The sequence below is a fragment of the Branchiostoma floridae genome, unplaced genomic scaffold (genome assembly GCF_000003815.2).
Source record: "Branchiostoma floridae strain S238N-H82 unplaced genomic scaffold, Bfl_VNyyK Sc7u5tJ_1583, whole genome shotgun sequence".
NCBI lineage: Eukaryota > Metazoa > Chordata > Leptocardii > Amphioxiformes > Branchiostomatidae > Branchiostoma > Branchiostoma floridae.
Window position 1 is genome coordinate 426,195 of NW_023365777.1, and position 21,587 is coordinate 447,781.

At 38.4% G+C, this 21,587-nt stretch overlaps 1 protein-coding gene across 35 annotated transcripts in view; it reads left to right on the top strand.

The window, feature by feature from the left end:
* LOC118408405 (neurexin-3-like) overlaps nucleotides 1-21,207 on the top strand; it is a 220,668-nt gene extending 199,461 nt beyond the window's left edge. For 32 of the 35 annotated variants that reach the window (XM_035809174.1, XM_035809191.1, XM_035809180.1 and 29 more), the window contains 7 exons: nucleotides 4,545-4,723; nucleotides 8,749-8,920; nucleotides 11,261-11,290; nucleotides 15,032-15,303; nucleotides 15,934-16,021; nucleotides 18,172-18,183; nucleotides 18,704-21,207. In XM_035809174.1, the coding sequence (XP_035665067.1) occupies nucleotides 4,545-4,723; nucleotides 8,749-8,920; nucleotides 11,261-11,290; nucleotides 15,032-15,303; nucleotides 15,934-16,021; nucleotides 18,172-18,183; nucleotides 18,704-19,413 (1,463 nt within the window). In that variant the 3' untranslated portion in view covers nucleotides 19,414-21,207. The remainder of the gene's footprint in view (nucleotides 1-4,544; nucleotides 4,724-8,748; nucleotides 8,921-11,260; nucleotides 11,291-15,031; nucleotides 15,304-15,933; nucleotides 16,022-18,171; nucleotides 18,184-18,703) is intronic. The other 3 variants (XM_035809181.1, XM_035809183.1, XM_035809194.1) reach the window with 3 other exon arrangements.
* Nucleotides 21,208-21,587: the final 380 nt, after the last annotated feature.

Here is a 21,587-nt window from a genome sequence, read left to right on the forward strand (position 1 = left end):
GAAAGCAATCATGGTGCAAATCCAGGCAATCATGTTTAGAATGCATACATCTTCATGGCTGGAAATACGTGTAAATACTGGGAGCATAGTTTTTTTGCACTTTTGTGCACCCAAAATTGAACCTCGTGCACCAAGAAAACTCTACAGAAAGTTCTATATCTTAAGGCACTAATTGCACACTAGTACACTGTATGCAGCATATTCTTGGCATCCAATTATCAGAGTAAATATAAAACTTTCTTTTTATTATTTGTTCATAATTTTGACATAAGTAATAAAATCTCAGATTCAAGTTATGAAGAGAGGCAGCAAGTATATGTAAGTAGTTTTTGCTGATGTGCAAAAAAAATTATGAGCTTTATCTTATGTTGCGCAGCCTAATTTTTCTGTGCACCTACATGTTGAACTTACTGCCCCTATTTCTATTACTGAAATAAATTTTGAACCATGATTTAGGATACAGTCAATAGTGAAAGGCTGAATGCAGTGTCAGATTTTCTTGTGCAGAGGTAACGTTGGAGAATGTGATATCAAATTATGATTTTCCTCATTTGTTTCCCTATATTGGCTGATCCTCATTTGCAACAGCAAAAGAAATGTATTCTTTAATTCATGTCCTTTACTCTTAGACTATCACTTGAACTTGCATATATTTAAGTGATTGACACCTGTAATTTTGCAATGGTGAATGATTTCATCAGATATTTCTAATTTGCATGCTCGCATCAGTTTTGAGGTTCCCAGAAGATGTCTTCCATATAATCGCATCAATATGGTGTTATTACGTTTCCTTGAATATCAATACAAATTTGGTCACATTATCAGATATCTTTCGTCAGTAGGTTTTCTTCCCCTGTTGGTTCAACCATTCTTCTAACAAATATCTTCAGTACAATAAATTCAACACTGTTGGCCTTACCTTGACTTACTTTACATATTAGTCTCATTCTTACCTTTGTTTCCTTGTTGAAAAATTATTCAAATAAGACAAATGCCACCACGTGCCATAGAGACAATTCGGTGCATTCCTGCCCCCCCACTGTCTGATAGTCGTAATGCCTGGCTCAATCCTGTACCTGAAAAATCAATTACTAGCGGGCGGAGCAGCAGATGCGGATATCTGATTAATGACACGTCGTGCTCTCCCTCTCCTGATGGGGTGATGGGACATGCATTAGCAGATTGGAACACGCTGTAAGAGCTTTGCCGAGCGTCTGGACAGCGACTTAGGTCCTGAACTTACATTTACGTCTTGCGGGACGACTCCTTGGCAGAGAGTAACTCATCTGCTTGGCTGATTGATGGAAGGGCCTTGGAATCAAGGCACGGCGGGGAAGTTGGGAGACGCAAATTAAAGGTTTCGTGTGGCAAGTTTGGATCTGGCACCTGTGGCATGTGGTGAATTCTGATAAGTTCACCTTGACGAAATTCCAGCCATGACCTTTTGCTTGCGTAGACTTACCAGGTCCTGTTTGCATCCTAAGTTAAGACAGAAAACTAAATAATTATACAGAATTTACCTCTTCAATAGGGTCTTCCCACGGCACTGTTTTTGTATAGTGATGATACCAATATAATAACATCCTTGATTGAAGCAGTAGACTGTCAAAATAAAATTTTGAAGAAGACAACATTTTCCAGTCTTTGATATTCTTGATGGGCTACAAACCACTATGAAAAACAACTCTTGGTCTATTTTGTCAAGATGGCATATATTGAGGAAGCCACCATCTTGGTGGGGTTACCCAGATAGCAGAGCAACATTATGCTTTGCAATGAAAACTTTGCTTATTCATGTAAAACTAGTATGTACCACTAGGCACTTCAAGTACTGAACGGACATTCAAACATTCTCCTTTCAAATGTCAAGTGGCACCAAGTGGAAAAATTAGTCTGGATGGTTGCCAGTTGCTAGAGATGGTGGTAATGATTATCCCATCATTTAGGAAATGGGTCTCAAATAAGTAGTTTTGATTTTTAAAAGGCCTAGGCCGCACTTATGTAGTTGTTTGGTTCTCAAAATTGCTTGCTGCTATTTCTCCAAAAATGAGAAAAAAATTCACCACATATCCCATTCAGGAAATTTTCACTATCAAATTACTATGAAGCCATTCAACAAATTTCAGACTCATTAGCACACTGGCTGAAGTATCTTCATAATGTGGGCACATTTACCATTGCAGTAAGTTTCTTCCTTCATTATGGACATAAGTGTGTCATAAAAACTGTTCTTTCGATAATATTCATCAAAATTACTTACAGAGGTACTTAACAACCTATGGATGAGTTGTAATGATAGCTGGTACACTATACATTGGTTGAATCCAAAGATGGAGGTCAATTTTGGCCCTTGGTACTGAAACAGTGGTTACTGTAGTGCTTGCTTGCTTTATTCAAGCTGAAAACATAGATTTATTCTTTATGTTTTGCATTAGCCCTTATCTTCACCCCAGACTTCCATGAACAATAATATTATATAGAAATACTGTAGAATGGTTACATGTATGTAAGTTTTTCTTTTTCATGTTGAAAATATAAGCAACCAATTTATCATTGCACAAATTCAACTTGCACAAATTCTTAGAGCAGGCCATTCTTTGGTTGTTTTTGTCTTTGTAGACAGTTTGCAGTATTCAACTTGTCTTACAGCTTCTGTCACTGGCATTGTGAGAGGTACTGGCTTGGCAGCTAGTTTTTTAACTTTCAACACAGGGTCTTCCCTATGTGATTTGCAATGCTAATCATTTACACCTCAGATCCAAACAAACGTTAGCCGAGACACGATAAGGCCATCACACGAGATTGTGTCTCTATGTCCATTTTTTGGATGGTCTGACATAAGGCCACATGAGATAGCAATCTATAATGAGTTGGAATTCTCCAGGGGAACTAGGTTAATTGGTCCAGGAGAAAGCCTGTAAAGCACATAATCAGCCGGACATTTGTTTCATGGTTTACAAAGTGTCCTTCAAAAGTACTCTGAGACTTTGCAAAAGTACTAAGATTGATGCAAATCTTTGTACTCGCAGCATAATTTATCAGTTACGTTCAACAGGGATGTCATGATTGCACAACCATGCTATTTTGCTCAAATGTGCTGGAGTTTGGGTTGGGAGTGAGGATGCATCCAAACCCGCTTTGCCACTAGACTAATTTTTGTGACACTTGCCTGCAATTGTTTATAATACCACTGATTTAGTTCCCCTCTCTTTTGCATAAATAACTTACTACTCAGAAATCTCTGTTTTTACTTGGCATGTAAAATGGAGTACTGGTGTTTAAGTTTTTGGTTTGTATGTTTGTGTATACTATGTGTTTCTGGAGCAATGACTTAGAAACCTGTGGATCAATTGTGATGATAGCCGGTACATTTGTAGATGTTGTGAATCCAAAGGTGGAGGTCAATTTTGGCCCTCTTGTGGCTGACCTTGGAACTGAAACAGTGTGTCCAATCTATGTATCTTTTGTCCTGGACATCCTATGGACTTGTTCTTGTTGTATCCTCAACTCAGTTGCTGCTGAATTGGCATACCATTGCTTATAGATGTTTGGAAGCCTACTGGATACTGTCTGCAAGAATTACTAGTAGCTTGATTACTGGCACTTTAAGTTACATGGTAGCAATTGCAAGCCGTAATATTCCTTTAGATATATTCAAATGGTGTGATCATACCATAATACAAACTGTTTGTAAGCCCTTGATGATCTGAGGAATGCAGTCCAGGTAAGTAAGTTACCTTTTTGATAACTAACTACTTTTGTTGCAGAGTTTGTGCAAAACCTTTAAGTTGTTCTGATATTGAATTGGACTAAGTATGAAGGGGTTCCATCCTCAATTATACGTTATGTAATTGTAGAATTATTTTGAATTGAACTGCTATTCAAGTCAGAATTTTCTCAAGGTTCCAAGTGCCAAAGATGCTGGTTTGTCATGCCCCTCCCTGCCTGTCCCTTTATTGAGATTTGCTGTCAAGCCTAGGAAAATTTATGTTGTGTTGCCAATTACAGTCCTAAAATCATTAAGTCTCTTTCATTATGCATCAGCAGAAAAGATCTGACAAATGCTGTAGTTTAACAATGTAAAACTTAATTGAAAGACAATTGTGCACAGTCTGCCATATTCAACATCATGTATCATAAAATTGTATAATTTTTTATTGCAACAGAAATGAGGTAAACAATTCCACAAGATTTAATCACTTCACGTCAGGTCGGAAATTTTATGTCCTTTGCCAGCGGTTGACCCCATAAAAGACTTGGGTCAACAGGTTTTTGCTAGGGTTGATGGGGTAACTGGTAACACAACAATTTTTCCAAAGCCTAAGCTTCTCACTATTTTTAGCAAGGATTCCTGAAATGTCTTAATACTAATAATTTGTGATTCAAGTCAGAATGTTGTCATGGTCCAATGACTGCTAAAGAGGCTGGAATCTCACCACCCTGCTATTTTTCTGGCCTGTTTCTACAAGACTACTAATCCTTGCACTAATCTAAGCAAGGATTTTGACAAAGACCCGGTACTAGCGTTGTTTCTTGCCCAACAGTCAGCACCACGTATGAGTTTGGACCAGCAGGAGGTCTCATCACCTATGAGTTCCCCAGGGAGTCACGCCCCAACACCAGGATTGATATGCTGGCTGTTGGATTCACCACCAGGGTCACCCAGGCCGTCCTGGTCCGCATCGACTCTGCAACATCAGACGACTTCATGGAGATCATGATTGTGAGTATTAAACTACTGTAACAGTAGACTACACCATGCAACAGAGAATATACAAATGTGCATTGTAGCACTGTATTCTGTATCGCCCAAAGTATCAGCTCAATTGTGGGTAGTATTGCCCGAAGGTGGTGTGATCTGCGGGAGGGCTGGAATCAAAGGCGATGCAGAATACACCATTTGTATTCTTTTTTCATGTTATACCCACCGGACAAAACACATTTTCAATGCAAAATGCACCAGAACCCTCCTCTAAACATTACAGTAAAGCACACATAACAGACTATTCATCTTTCACTGAAAGAGACGTTAAACCAAATATCTTATTTAGAATCAGATTAAGTATTCACAATACATTTTTGTATTTAATATGTTACAAGTGACTTAACCCTCCATGTCTCAAGGCCAATGTACTATTGTGATACTAAGGATTAAACACATGATTGTTGTTGCTGATTCACAGTGTTCATTAAACTGGTTCAATGACTTAACTGTTGCAGGCTTGTTGTATAGACCCCAGAGGGAACTTAGACTCTAACACAGACCAGAACCACCAGAATCGTAAAATCCAAGTGGGACACTTGTCGAAGTTTGGGTAGATATCATAAATTCTAGTTATCGGTAGATGACAGTTAAGTCCCATGGCAGCTTACTCCTTTACAATAACAGACAAGAAGTAGGTGAAAGAACCACTTCAGAATCTATCATCACAAGGTTTACAACAGTCAAATTATATGTGCACCAAACAGGTTAATCTTTTACCAGCATCCGCAGGTTTATCATAAGGATGATTTATAAAGCAATGAATGAATGAAAGTTTTTTTTTAGATTACAGTATATTTCCCCTTTAAGTTGGCAGAATATTGCAGCACTAAGTTGACTACGATGATTTTCATTTCTCAAACAATGGAATTAATCAGATCCGCATGAGAGACGTTGGTTGGTTCTCTACGAAATCGGGCAAAATGAGAGGTAATTAACCTTTGGCCTGTGTGCCACCTGGCAGTGGAAAACCATTTTCATGCATGGTCTCATCCAATTTCCCTCTGCGCGAAGTCTTGTCAAGCTGACAAATCGCGAAGGGACTGGCCTGCAGAATTTTTGGTATGAAAATTTTGTAGTAACCGACAGTCATTCACAATCATATCAAGAAATATAGCTCCTTGATGGATATTAGAACCAGAAAATAGAAACAATCTGGAGAATGTATAAAATAATCTGGAGATTTTAAACAAAAACTCCAGATTTTCTGGGAAATCTGGAAATTGTTTTTAAAAAAATCTCAAGATTGTTTTGTTCTCAACGACCCATGACTCCCACCCCCACCCCCAACACCCCCCATACACAGCTGGGGGTCATTATGATCCATACTATGGCATGAAAGCTTTTCATAAAGTATCAAATTTGCATGTATTAGCTGTAAAAGGTTAAAAGTGCTTGCCCAAAGTTCAATATTTGTCCAAAATTTAGCCGTGGGCAATCTCTGTGTAGTAAATTTGAATTACTAATAGTATGTTGATAACAAGATACAAGCTTCAGCCAAGTCTGACATGGTCCAATGACATCCATTTTGTTATGCTCCAGTTGACTTTTTGGTATCAGAAATAATCCTAATTGTGATTGGTTAGTTGTTTACTTCTTTAATGATCCAACACAGAAGTGCATCCCTTGTTTGATAAAGCACACAGTCATTTAAAAATGCACCATTTTATCTGTTACATAATGATCTTCAAAATGTTCTGCAATGTATATTAATTTTTTGTATACTATATATATATATATGGCCATGTTTCTGGCATTACCATGATCAATTAGGTACAATCATTGTATGGTAAATATAATGTTGAAATGTTTTCTACTTGATAAAGTTACTTCTATGGCATTTTGTAATTATTGTCATAATGCTCTATAATTATTATTCTATTCATTTTATAATTTGGTTCTTTTACAGTAAACCTAAAAGCATTTTGTATAGTTTTGCAAAGTTTTGTATTATCATGATCAATTTGTTATGAGCATGGGATATACACAAAATGTATTATGAGTCCAACAAAAAAAGAACACACAAAAAAGACCCAAGCTTGTAGTATCTTTGTGTCCCTTGTGCCCTCTGGCAGTTTTCAGTAGAATTTCAGCCACATTAGACACAACTCCTCACAAATTAGTTGACACAATTTATACATGTAGGCAGAATAAACAACAACCCAGCATTGGCTGTCATTCAATATTACTAATTAGTATTATCAAAAACTCTATTGTCATTTTTCAGTACAGCTTTATTATGTTGTAAGTAACAGTTGTTGTTTAACCTTTGGTCTTGATGTTCCAACATAGTGAAAAATTATGAAAGTCATTGGCCAGCAAATGCAGTTGATTTCCTTCCTGACCTAAGTAAGTGTAGTCTCGGTGAAGTATGTTCCTGCAGTCTGCAACCCAAAGGCTGCACAGTTGATACTTCAGCTCACATAAAATTTTCAACGACAATTTGTGAAATACAGACTACCTAAATCTTGTATGCATGAGGAGTCAGTTGCTCATTAATGATTATAACAAGACAGGAAAGGTAAATATTAGGACATAGTGGGTCCACAGTGGTCATAGCATGAAATTCACATCTGTCTCATATTGTTAAAAGTAAGTGGCAGGTCTGTAAATATTCTTTGATAGATGATATTACAAAGTATTAAACTACATGTACAAATGTATACAGATACTAAGAGCTCAGTCTACAGTGTAAGTGAAAATCATCATCATGACCTCACCGTGTCAAGGACAACTGACTAATAGGATATGATTTGAAATTGGAAAATAGCAACCAATATAATATGAAAAAAATCATGCTTCTGATTGAACATTTTCAAGCCTACCAGAGCATATGCTTGTCATTTATCAGTCATGAACCTGAAAACACAATTTTAGCATTAATTAGAATATGTATTCAGCTAGAGAACATTTCATTGTTTATCAACTATGACCTAGCTCATGCTAAGGTCACCAGTGCCCATCAAGTCAACAGTACACCATGTTACATCATATAGCACTTCATTGTCATTGTAGCAGCCTATCTGATTCTGGTAATGCGCTTCTAATGGTTCTAAATGTACGATCAATCCCACATTTTCATCCTATTGGACAAACCATATGTCTCTAATTTTTGTCCTTGGTGTAGGATTGAGCAGGTGTCTTGGTGTATTTTTTGTGTGAGCTATTGTCTTGCAACATAATCTGCTCAATGTTTCATAACAATCATTCAAAACCATGATTGTCTCAAAAATCATTCAAAAGCACTCATCAAAGTTAACCCCCCTTCCCCTTGCTTCTCACCACTTGTACTATTACAAGAGACCACCATGTTTCAGTGAGCATGCCTACAAATTTGAGTGGGCATTTGTTTAAACATTTCTTTTACGGTCTATGGTTTCCACCTTTTCCCTTGGGCGAGATCTTAGAGCTAACAGGAAATGTCGTGAGAAAGCCACAGTTCCTCTGTTGTGTGCATGTCATACCCTATCTTCTCTCAAAATAAACAGGCATGTTAGGTTAACTCATTTTACTCAGTAGCGTGCAAGTGTGTATGACAGCAGAATACTGCCTAGACTTCTCTACAATGATTGTGTGTAGAATTTTGTTGTGTTCAAATGATATTAGTTAATCTTAGACATTCATAATGGGACTTTAAATTTCATTTTATTTTATGTCATGTACCCATTTGTCATAAATAATTTTTAACAGCTGCCGTTTTGCAAACAACTAAAGGCTTTCACAAAAGCCCAGTCATTGGCATTTAGTAAAGATATTTAAAACTGTTGTAGAAGTCTCTGAGGACCAATTTGCATTTTTTTCTTAGCTGCTTATTCAAGAAAACTCTTTTTTTGTAGTAGAGCTGCATATACCTCAGAAATTTTAGTTTGTAACCAGTCCAAAACCGTATAACTTAATATTAAGTCTTAATATTACCAGTGGCATATAAGAGTTTCCATTATTAATGGTAGGTGTTTTTAATCTTTCTTTTGCTTTATTCTATGCAGAATGATGGACTGCTCGTAGCCACGTATAACATGGGCACCCAGGACCATCCCGTTTCTGAAAAATCTAAGAAAGTGAACGACGGAAGTTACCACATTGTACGGTTCTCGCGTATTGGAGCAAACGCGTCCCTACAGCTGGACAACCTCGCTCTCAACGAGAAGAAACCGCCAGGTGAGTGGACCGCTCCAACATCTGTCACTGACATCATAGTTTGTTTTGTTTTTGGCAACACCACAGGGGCGCAGCCCTTTCTCTTACTTTATGAGCAGTCATGACAGTAGAGAGAGGCAGGGTTTAATGATGACAGAATTTATTGTACATTCATACCTTATTTATGGATGGCAATGTATGAAATTATACAGTCATGTATGTTATTGTAAAAATCAGTTTACTTTTTTAAGTGCATGTTCACTAACTATCATCTACTATCACTTAACAACAACTTTTACAGTTACTGTAACTGTAAGAAAAGATTCAAGAAGAACTTTTAAGTGGTGTAAACATTTGACATTTTTTTAGTTCTTATCATTTCAGGAAATTTGTCACTACAAGAATTTCTTTGTAAAGTGTTTGTTTTAAGGGTGTGTTGCTTCTGAAATGGCCTGCTGTCTTGCTCTATTGGCCACAAATGAAAGAACATTTTTGGTACATGCACACGTGTGTGTGATGCTGGAAGGAATCAGACATGGAGAACTGTTTGGGTCTGTGGTACTTGTCAGACTTTTTTTTCAATAACTCAACAGTGCAGATGGATAGATGACAACTTTTGTCCCCCCAAGCAACTTTTCCTGTGTACCACTCAGCCAAGTACTGATCCACAGTTTGATTCTTTAAATAATATCTGTAGAAATTTATTGGTGTTGAAGAGCAAGATCAAATTATGACTCAAACCAAGGACGTTAAATAACCTCCTTGCCCAAACCAGGCCACTGAAGCTTTATTATATATCATATGTACGGTATTTCTTGTTTATGTTGTATTTGTCTCATTAACAGCGGAAGTCTTTTTATGTACAGATGATGTCTATGTAGTCCAACCTTTGTGACTTGTTGTCTCCTCTCTGCTACTGTCGACTGTGAGGACAATGCCGTTGGTCTGGCAAAAACCAAAGTTGAATCAGTTCACAGATGGGAAGGTTCTAAGAAGTACTGCCTTTGCACATTGTCCATCTTGTTGAAACATTGTCAAACTCTACACTTCAGCTCTAAATGTTATGTCATCCACACAGGACATTGAAGTATGAATATTTCACAGTATTCTAAAGAATTACAAAGTCTGTAAAACGAGGAGAAAATTCAAGAATTTTATGGATAAAACAACACCAAAAAAGCATATTTTGGGTTTGTTAGGGTACATGTGGATCTGGGGTGATGTATTGATTCTGTGATGTGATAGATATTTTCTACAAATGTGTTCCTAACTGTTGTCAGCAGGGAAACCTCAGTAAAACCACCCTGATCAATACTACGCCTGAGCGTAAGAGTGCCTTTAGCTCCCCTATATCATTACCGGAAAGCCCTAGGTGGTCAATTTCAAGGTAAAGTGATCGTTTACATTCTAATGCCAGCTATCTAAGCCAGTAATGGAATCACTAGCCATATTTTGCAGGCCATCATTGGTTTTTGATAGCCGGAGCAAGCTGACCAAGAAGTAACATTGCTTTCATGTGCTCCCCAGCTGTGCAGGTCATTTACCAAATTGTTGGCGAGCCTTCTAGCAGGAGATGGGTATATCAATGCTAATTCCCCGGTAACAGTGCGATCAATACTTCCGCAACAGAGAAGAGCTTTTAGAAATTAGCAGCCCCCAATTTCATCTATTATTAAGGCAACACAGCTTGAAGTGGTTGCCTCGTACCATTTTACTCAGAGAAAGGCGATTGGTGTACACACAGTGAAACTTACGACTTTCCCATCTATTTTTGCCCAAGACCCTCGGTAGCGTCCTAGCATCTTGTTTGTTTGTTTGTTTCTCTTGCATGTTGTTTGTTAGTCTACTGTACAGATAGTATACAAGCATGACACATGTGTCCCAGGTGTAAGTCTGTATAACCGTGTAACGTCAGGGACACCAAATGTACTACCGACTTCCGTTCCTGTCTACGTATACATCTCACTGGTCTCACACCAACATCCCACCTTTCTTGTTGCATGCCAAACTGAGAAGACTCTCAGTCCTCTACCATCTTTGCATGAGACACAAAGAAAGACTGTTTAACATCAGTCAAGACACTTTTTGCATGCTAAAAGTTTGCACAGCAACATTTTTCCAACTTAGAACTTTCCCCTCCTCCTTCCTTCCAGACAAGATCACTTTGTAAAGAAAGAAAATCACTTTTTGTGACATTTCCTTCTTGATAACACATCTTTGATAAAATGGCAGTAAACCATTGACCTTTTTGTGCCTTGAATGAAGAGTTGATAACAGGAATTTTTGAAGTTGAAGAATTTTTGCTCTTTTTCTTCACCTTTTTCTGCTGCCATCTTGGATGCCATTGTTGTGCATGAGCAGTTCCTAGCTACTTATCTTCTGAGGACAGGAGTACGTCAAGTAACCCACTTTTTTGCATACATTTTCCTACCATCACCTTACCCTTGTTGACACAGTGTATGCCATGTTTTTGTACACCAAACAGTAGTTCTATGTACTTATAAAAACAAATCTTACTGGATATCGGGTAAGTGCATATACAGACTGAATGGAGTACTACAATCACTTTGCCATTTTTGTAAGGCATGACACCACGGGTTGAATGAATGGTATCACGATTGAAGTAACTGTCATAAGGAAACATTTTACTTTTCATAGCAGATACATGTGCCACATGTTTTTCACTACTTTTGAACAGCCAGAATATTTTCAAGAAAATGTAGCATTTGAAAACCTCACTTCTGATAACGTTTTGCCCCTGCTGTTTATATCACTTTGAATCAGGGCTGTCTAAAGGCTTTAACTTTTTCATCCCACTCATTGTTTGGAAGCGGTTGATTTTTGTTGTTATATCTGTCATTTTAAGCTTATGACAATACAGTTTTATTCGTTTCCTGTATTGAAGTTCAGATCTTTTGTATGGATGGGGTACGAGTTTCTTCCATTTGAACAAGCAAGTTTCCATCTTGGGGCAGACGAATAGGTCCTGGAGATAGCCCTGCTTTCAATCTAAATTGTTTGACTACACTACTGGGGTTAAATTGCTCTTCCATTGTTACAGTGCGCACAGATTTGAAAGTCTGTGGCTTTGTTCGGATTCCAAGCACTGACTGGCCGCCAAAAAGTAATGGCAAACATGTATTTTCTTCTTGAAAAGTGTGCATGAATTGCCATCGCATGCTTATCTTATAAAAGCTTGCTACATGGTGTCCTGTCTATGAGTGCAACAATTTCATGTCACAGTTTTACAAAATGGTTTCAAACCAAAGGAGGGTTAGTACCTCTTTGCAGTGACACAACTCCTTGTTGTTTCCAGGACTGCGACATGACTATTTCCTTTAGAACATTTCTGGACACTGTGTGACAAGCAGAACATATATCAAAATGTTGTCATGTTAATTAGCTTTAGATTGTTGACATTGATTGACATTGCAAGTCCAATCTCAAAAACGTTTGATTGATTTTTAGTATGATAATTTTTTCACATCTACAATGTATTTCCACCCGTTTCTGCTCCAGACCAACTGGAATTGCTTCATTGTTGCTAACTTTCTTTTCTCTTAGTTAATAGTAGAAGTGAACAAAAGGTTTACCTCATTGACAACTCATTTTCTACTAGTTCAAATGTTGTCACTAAATGATTGCATTGGTATATACTTTCAGTAAAATAAGAGGGAAAGCATACCATCAAGCCCTCCAGTAATGCTTCAAGTTTCATGTATGACATCAAAAATTGATTATTATCATTATCATATTAGTGTCTCACCCAGTGGGGTGTAGAAAAAAAGTATCATGACTAAAAACTTATTTTTGGGAATTGGTGTCCTGTCCCTGGTGCTGAATATTAAGTGCCTTCCACAGTTTGCTATCTGAATGGAAAGCAGCAGTAGTTCAGCACCATGGAGAGGTTCATTTCTTTATTTTTTGTCCCAACCTAGATGACTGTTACTATTTGACTTGACCATTCACCAGTTTCCATTTCAGTTGACATCTTATGATAGAAAATGAAAACCAAATGTTAAATTTTCATTAGCTTGTCAAAACTGGTAAAGTGTAAGACTTTCAATACATGTAAGAGGACTCATTGTCTAGAACTGCAAGGTAACTTTAATTGTGTAAAGTCTGTTTTCCTACTATTGATAAGACTATACCTGAGGACTTTTCCCCCAACTTATGTAAGCCTGTTTACTTATATCAGTCTTTTGCAGGATTGAACAGTATTTTTGTCTACAACTCTATGTAGATGCAGATCCTCGTTATCCTTGTCCTGCGAAAAGTTTTCAAAATCAAAGCAGAGTAAAGAATGATCATAATATTGACATTTCTCTTTCAGATGCTGTTGCAATATTGATTAAAATGCATAAGGTTACATACATGACAGACAGAGGCCTAAGACTGGACAACTGATAATGTCTGAATATCTTTTTCAATTCCAGGTCAACAGCTCTTGCAGTTTATTTTATTTTTTAAGTTTTCTGTGTGTGTTTTTTTTTCAGATTATAAGATATTGTGCTGATGTAGTCTTCTGTGTGCCACACTCCCACCTCCCCAGTCCAGTTTGTACATTATGCCGTACAGAGTTGATGACATTTTTAACAGATGAGGTTTGACAGAATGGGGACAAGCAGCTGAAAAATGAGCCGTATATATAATCTTTCGACTGATGGAAAACACTTTAAAAATGATCTGTGCCTTTGAAGTCTCTACATAGCGACAAAATCGGTCATTTTCTGAATCCTTGATAGACTATTTTGGCAATTTTTGCTCAGGTTTGGTAAACTGAATTGTTTTCAATTTACCTAGGCCTTTGAAGTGTGATCTCTTTAATTTTCAGTTATGATTATAGAAGACTGCATTGGCATTTGGCATTTTGAAATAAGTATTAAGTGGAGTACATAAACCTATTTACCTATTTGCATATTATTGCATATTACATGGCTGTTCTAATGTATATCTTTCTTCATTAACTTTTATTTACCTGAACTTAGGAGGAAATACATTGATCTAGCAGACTTCTGACTAGAGAGAAAAGAGTGAATGAAATCAGATAAGAGATGAAACAGGAGCCTAATTAGCATGTTAATGCTGTATGGTGTCAAAAAATGCACACATATTAGGTATATAACACTATCGATAACTTTCCATTTATTGAAAAGCAAAAGTGAAATGCAAAGGAAAACAAAGAATTTCATGCAAATATCTTTAAAAAGTAATGGTAAAAATGTGTAGTCGATCTAATCTTCCTACATATATTACAGTAGTGGGAATAATTTCTGCCTAGTCACATTTTTAATGATAAGTTAGTTGATATGTTATTGTTGTAGAAACAAAGTTTCTATTTGTGTTCTAGGTGGAGAAAGCATGGGGAGATTGTGGCAAATGTTTAAAAAATTTCTTTCAGCCTCTTCATGACAGTATTTACAAAACATAATGAGATTTATTTTGCTGCATCTAATGTACGTACTTGCACAGTTTCTCCTTAACCAGTTGTAGCAACTTTCAGTTACACTCCCTTGGACCATTGGAAGACATTCTACAGTAGCTGCATTGTTTTATTTACTGCTAGTCATAATTGTTCAGATTCTACAAAACAGACATTTTTAAGAACAAATTGACAGGTGTTTAAGTAAATTAATTTATGCCAATTTCGCACCATCAGGTATTCTGAATGGTCTGTCACTTTTTCTTGGTTCATTTTCCCTTATGTACAAATTGCATTTTACATGTTAAAAAGCATTAGCTACATACATACTCCATCAGTTTGATTGTAAACATGTCTTATACCAGCTCAGTTTCAATTTCTTGAACCCATCGTATCAATCTGATACCGTAACAATTTTTTATGATTGAGATGGGACTTGCAATGTAGCTTACTGAAAGGAACTTGTTCCAGCTTGCATTCACTCTGTTTTCAACCATCTTGGAGAATCTAAGGATCTTGTGGGATTCCCTTTTTAAGAAATATCCTGTCTGCGTTTTGTCTCTTTGTCGTCGTGAGTGTATAGTTGCGTCCAAGTTCCTTTTTGAAACAGTGTACATATAAACCTAACAACAGCTCCGATGCTGACTCCATTTCTCCAGCCAAATCTTGTGTACTGACGGCGCCCTCTCTCCCCCGGTCACTCTTCACAGGTAAACAACTTAGCGTCTTCAACAGCCAGGCCTACATTAGGCTTGGAGGGCGCAGCAGCAGTAACGGACGATCCAGACGAGGCGTCGACAAGCCCTATTTTGTCGGCATGCTGTCGGGTTTCTACTACAATGACATCAAGGTTTTGGACTTGGCACGTCAAAAGGATCCCCGAGTTAAAGTAGAGGGAGATGTGAAGGCCGTCAAACCCCCATCCATGCCCACCCGGGTGCCCCCCCTCCCCGTACCATCGCAACCTCGCAAACCTGTGCCCGTAAGTAGTCCATTTCTACACCAACTTAGTTACGAGTGGCCTTTGGGTGTTGCACTTTAAAATCCATGGTACATGTGCTGTTATCAGTTTGTTGGTTTGTCTTGGTGTGCATCTGCAGTTATGTGCCTACTGTAGAGTGGCAGCATGAAACTCAAAAGTGATGTTAAAGGATACTCATTAAGTGATGTAGTTTCAAAGGCTGAAATAAGATGACTTGCACAGTTGTGCGGATAAAGGGAGAAAGAAATATGTACAAATAATCAATTACTTCTGGCATTAACATTAGGGTATACAGTGTCACAGAATGCTTAGTGTATCGTTACTGTGGCTCACTCCCATCTCATGTTGAGGAAGGAAGTTTACCTCCCTTGAAGGCACTGTTTGTGTTTGTATGTTCATACCTTTAAGTTATTTTAAATCCTTTGCCTGGATTTGTTTGAATTTCGGCTGTTGGTACAATATAGTTGTTGAAGTCCCAATGAAACATGGAGATTTAGGCACTGTAGTAGTATTTTCAGGTAAAGCAGAATATGGCAGAATCACAAGCCAACAATTTAGGTAGTGTACATGCTCGTCAGCCAATTATATCAGCTGTTGCTTGCCTAACAGTAGCCTGTGTTCCCCCTACAGCCGTCAGACGAGGATGACATCCTCGTGATGTCAGGATCCGGCTGTCAGAGTGACGACGAAGATGACTGTGATCCGTCGCTGGGATCAGGTCAGACCTCTAGCTCTTGCTTTATCTGTTTATTCATTTTTGTCATGTTTAACAAGAGTAGCCCTACTCAGTGGTGTGACCCCTGATTTACAGTGGTGCCTCAGGGTGCAAATAAAAAACACAAAGTTTACCTTTAGTTATAAACAAAAATTAACACAAAGGAAATAGAAATGATAACAAAAATAAATTGCAAAAGCAATAGTCTAGTTCATTCCAGGTATTTAGTGTTAGTTAGATAATAAGATATCCGTCCAAAAACATCTGACAAGTTTGGGTAAAATTTTTGGCCTTGCAGTTGTCACATGTGGTCCCGTGGATGCCTACAGTCACAGTAATTATCAGTGTGTAGAAGGAGTTGACTTGAGTTCTTGACTTATAATTAGAATCCAGAATGAAAGACTACTTGGTAAGATGTAACACATTAAAAAGGTTATCCTTTAACTTTCATAACATGTAGTTTCAGAACGTCGGTCTAACTGTGAGTATTAGTACAGACGGCAAAGTTTGGCCCCCTTAGTCAAGAGCAGATTGTTTGCACACCCAGATTCAGGATCTCGTGTGCGCTTGATGAGCCAAGCATGAAATTAAAGCCGCCATCAATGCTGGGGTTGCGCGGGTCAGGCAGATAAAATGAAGTGTTATGGCAATGAGTCTTCCAGTGATAATTTGTTGGCAGGCAGATGGATTTTCCATGGGGTGTGATTGACACAGTTGGGCCTATTATTTCTGCCCTGTTAAACACAATCCTGGTTGTCCCAGTTACATCGCTTGTGTCTGAAATATAATAAGGACTACTCCTGATGGCATGCTTGAACTTGAAATCTGGAAGACATTTCTCGGATTTCAATTGCATTTAGCATTTCTTTGTGGAAATTGAATCAATTATGGCATTCAATTGATTTTTTCACTGGTAACATCTTGCACAGAGTAAAGTCTGCAAAAAGGGGCTTACTGTAAATGCCTTTAAGTTAGTGGGGATTTGATTTTGCAGTAGCTATATATATCGGCAGAAAATGGAGTTTTCGCATTTTTATTTTAGTTTGCAGTATGAAACAATGGGGTAGGCAGGGAGAAGATGAGACAAGTGTTTTTGCGGTGATTTTAAGTTTACAGTGAAAAGGCTAAAATGACAACCACAAACATTGAACCACCACCAAAATTTCCACCAAAAATTGTAACTTTTACAGTACAGGAGAGTGGCAGTTAAATTCAAAATTCAATGCTTTAAATGCTAAGAACCGGACTCGGCATGTGCTGTTTTTAATTGGTATCTCTACTAAACTGTAACTGAATGTGTCCCAAATGAGGTCATTATTACAGATCATTGATTATGTGTGATTTGCGGTAAAAGATGTTAAATGATGGGAACTCCAATAATTGGGAACCACCGAGTGTGTGATGGGTTGAGATTAACGGCGGGAGGTGCGGGATTTGGCACGTCGATGATGTCTTCTAATAGTGCGAAAATTGGAATCCTTAAGAATCCTCTTCGTCTTGTCAAACTTGAGCTTGTCACTTGTTAGTACGCTGTAGGTTTCGGTGGTTGCATGGGGGGATGTTAAACATAGGCTTTTATCTGACAGAGAAGGATATGTTTCCAACAACAATACAACCATCTGTTTGAATGTTTATGTGCAGGGACCTAGCATTAGACTTAAAGCTACTACTGAGTCTAATATCTAAATCTGATTGTAGTTGCCAAGTCCCTTTTGTCCTCACCACAAATATTTAGAAAGAGTTTGGATAAGAGGCAAGATAAAAGCATACACATTGCAGGGTTGTAGCCAGCACCCGTCCTTCCGTCCTTTGAAGGAATTTTGCAGCTGGGGACAGAAAAAAATTTTGACCGTTCTGTCCTCTGTGAGCAAAATTGAACCCTCAAAATGCAGAAAATAGTGTTTCAGAGGGTGAAGATTTCAAAATTTTCCTTGGGAGTATGCCCCGGACTCCCTAGGAACGCTGTGCCAAAGCCATTCAAAGTCGAGGGGACTGAAAATGATTTCGGGCTGGCTACATGTACAACCCTGACACATTGTATTTCATAATGGTATAATTCTATTAGTAAGTGTGATGTACCATGTGTTGCCACCATTCTTACTGAAATTGAGCCTACATTTCTGTTTGTTGCTCACAATGCTTACGTGATACAGTAGGAGGGAAAGGTAAATATTGAATGTCTGATTTGTGATCTCTGGACAACAGTGTATATCATCGTGTATTACTGAAATGATCTTTCATAATGATTTACTTCAACCATCTTTTAAAGTTTGTTATAAGAAGATTTAGTGTTACGGCATCATTTTAGTTTGCATATCAGCATGTCATCTATTATCCTTCAAGATGGCAGTCTTTCAGATATTTAATAATGTGTTTTGAAGAGCCAAGATCTGCATTGTCAAACGTTACAGATATATGCAGTAAGGTCATAGGACATGCATGTGAATTTCTCTAGAGATTGTAATTTGCATTCATTTTACTTTCATTGCTCCACTATCATTCTGTTACCTACAATGTACTGGCATGGCTAAACACGTGTCTCGTTTCAATCATTTTATGTGTTTCATCCTTTATTCCTTCTGAAAAGCTCAAATCATCCTACACCCACTAGCCACTTATCATTGTGGTCTTGAGAAGTTCAGACAAAGTATAACCTTGACTTTGCTATATGTACTGTCTCTACAGGAGATGAGGGTATCATCAGACCTATCATTAATGGGTCCCCCACAGTCAAGCCACCCAAACCGCCAAAGAGCACGCCGATCGTTCCCACCCCTTCGGACCCGCCGGACAGTTGTGACGACGAGGACGACCCAGACTGCGACGACGGCTCAGGTTCAGGGGACGGCTCCGGTACCACCACCGCGAGCACGGACGGCGTCAGGTTCTCCGTTACCACGACAACGGGGGTAGGAAAGCAGACGACGCCTCCCTCGCTTCAGCCATCTCCTCCACGCCAGCCAGGCCTCCCACGTAACACGGTGCCGAGAGGTAACGGCCAGATTCCATCGACTAACGGGGTCTCCAACGTCATCCCGCCACTGTTCCCCAAACAGCCTATCAACGGTAAACCGTCCAATATCGTCACGCCAGTAGAGCCCGGGAACGAGAAGAGCCCAGTCCAAAACCCCGTCCAGGAACAGCAAGTGGCGGACACGGCGAGCACGACGGGCATGGTGGTGGGCATTGTCGTCGCCGCAGCCATAGCCCTCCTCATCCTCCTCTATGCAATGTACAAGTATAGGAATAGAGACGAAGGCTCCTACCGGATAGATGAAAGTCGAAACTATAACTTCCACACAAGTGGGTTACCAGCACAACAGAATGGCTCAGTCCCGAAAGAGAAACCACATAAACCAGTAAAAAAGAAAGATTCGAAAGAGTGGTACGTATGAGGTGCCAATGTAAAGATCATAACCCCCCCTCCCCGTCAACTCTATTAGGTCCCTTACTGTATCAGTTGTTGCAGTAGACCAGGAGTGAAAAGTTGAAGGATCACACTAGAAATACAGAATATTGAAACAACAGAAACGCATTGTTTGTCTTGCCAGAATGGAGAGAGGGGGCTGTTAGCTCATAGATAAAACTATTCTAAAAATTGACCAAAGTCAGCGAGAACTTTTGCCACATGCCACTGTAATGGTGTAGTCCTACTTCATTGTAGCAGGTTTGTAGTGTATGTCAGCATTTCATGTGTATCCCTTTACAAATGGCTTTTATCCAAAAAATATCATAAATAGCTGTATGCAACATACATATCTTATTTAATATCAGTCTTCTCGTGTCCCACTATGAAACAAGGAGACTCAGTGGTTTACTCAACATTTGTGTACGAAAGGCCCATTTGGGATTTTACAAATATTATATTTTGTTTATTTAAAGCAGATTTTGATATTCTATCCAGGTATCGGACTGTAAATGTGTATGAGCTGTATACCATTCCACACCATCCATACTTTACGTTAGTACAGACTAGCTGAATTTGTAAACGTATCAAATCGAAGGAACTTGGACATGCGAGGGTTAATTGTTTTTGCTTCCCTGGAGGAAGTGATGTGACATGTCAACATTCCAGTATTCCCACCTAACTTGACTCGATCACCCTCTCAGGAACATGCAGACTCAAGCCTTGTGCCTTTTCACTGCTTTAAAAGATTTAAAACAGATGCATACTGGCAATCCAACTGGTAACACTGCATGCATTTCATCACTTTTGTGAACTGCATCTGTAGGATATATTGCTATAGCTGACAATCATCGAGAAAGCCTCCAAAAGTTGTTTTTGTCTTGACAATCTTTAGTAGCCATTCCGGCACGTCTCAAATTTTACTCCACATCAGCTGTAAAGACAACGGTGCTAACATTCTCTGATACAATTTGTTTACCTGCACTGTTGTGTTCCTAGCAAGTTGTGTAAACAAATGCTATGTACAATCTCTGGGGATGGTTTACTTGGGGCTTGTTCCTGCATGTTCCTCCACCCGAAATCTTGTCTCCTGATGTGCCAGTTGTACTGTTGTCATGTGGAGGCCTAAATGGAAGTGATAATGTCCATTTCTTTGTAGCCTCTCAGCCAGTACAGAAGCGGAGCCCTCCGTCCTTGTGATGATGTGTGCTTACATAGGTCTATAGCAATATTCCTTGTAGGAATAGCACAGTCAGAGGCAAAAGCTATTTGGCTCGCCCCTGAGGCATCGCCAAAAATATCCTGGCCAATATTGGACTGCTATAAGTACATGTAATACGTGATGTGACACAGTTCTCGTTCCAAAAAAAAAACGACGAAGACAAAAAAAAAACTTCTGTAAGAAGCGACACAAACATTGGTTACGTTGAGAGAAATGTATAAAAAAATTATGATGATTTGAGGTCCCCATTGCTAGCGCACCATGTATATATATATATTTGTACGCTCTCTGTTGGTTGGAGCCTTAGGCAGTCAGCAGTGTTATATGGGGAACTAGTGATAGCAAAGAAAAACAGTACTATCGTGTGCAAGAATGACCAGTGTAATAAATAGTGTGTGTGGATCAATCCAAGCTTTATGTACTTAAAGAGCTATACAGAATTATGTTATACCAACTGAATGTTTATATGGTGTCATTTTTTAAGTTCAAGATCAAAGAACGATTATTTGTAGCTATGTACTGTGTTTTATAGAAGATTAAAATATGAAGATGTAGCAATAACAGAGTCTAGAAGTCCTTAGTTGTTACATTTAGTTCCGAAATCTCCGGTCGAGTTTTGATGTCTAGATGCAGAAATCATCAATAAACTTGAAACAAAACTTTTCTGGGATTATTTTTCAAACTTTTATGACAAGTAATTTTATCAAATTTCGGATAAATTTTGCCCATATATCAATCTTGCTTAAGAATATTTTTGTTAGAATGTTAAATTGATGATTTTGATGGTTATGTTGTATTAATTCTGTATTGTGAAATACCAGTACATGTAATTGCAAAATTGATAACGTTTATGATTGACAAGAAAATGACAACGCAACAGAAATGTAGTATTTGGTGCATTTTCAGTAGACATCGATAGGCGGCGCTGGGAAGCTGCAAGC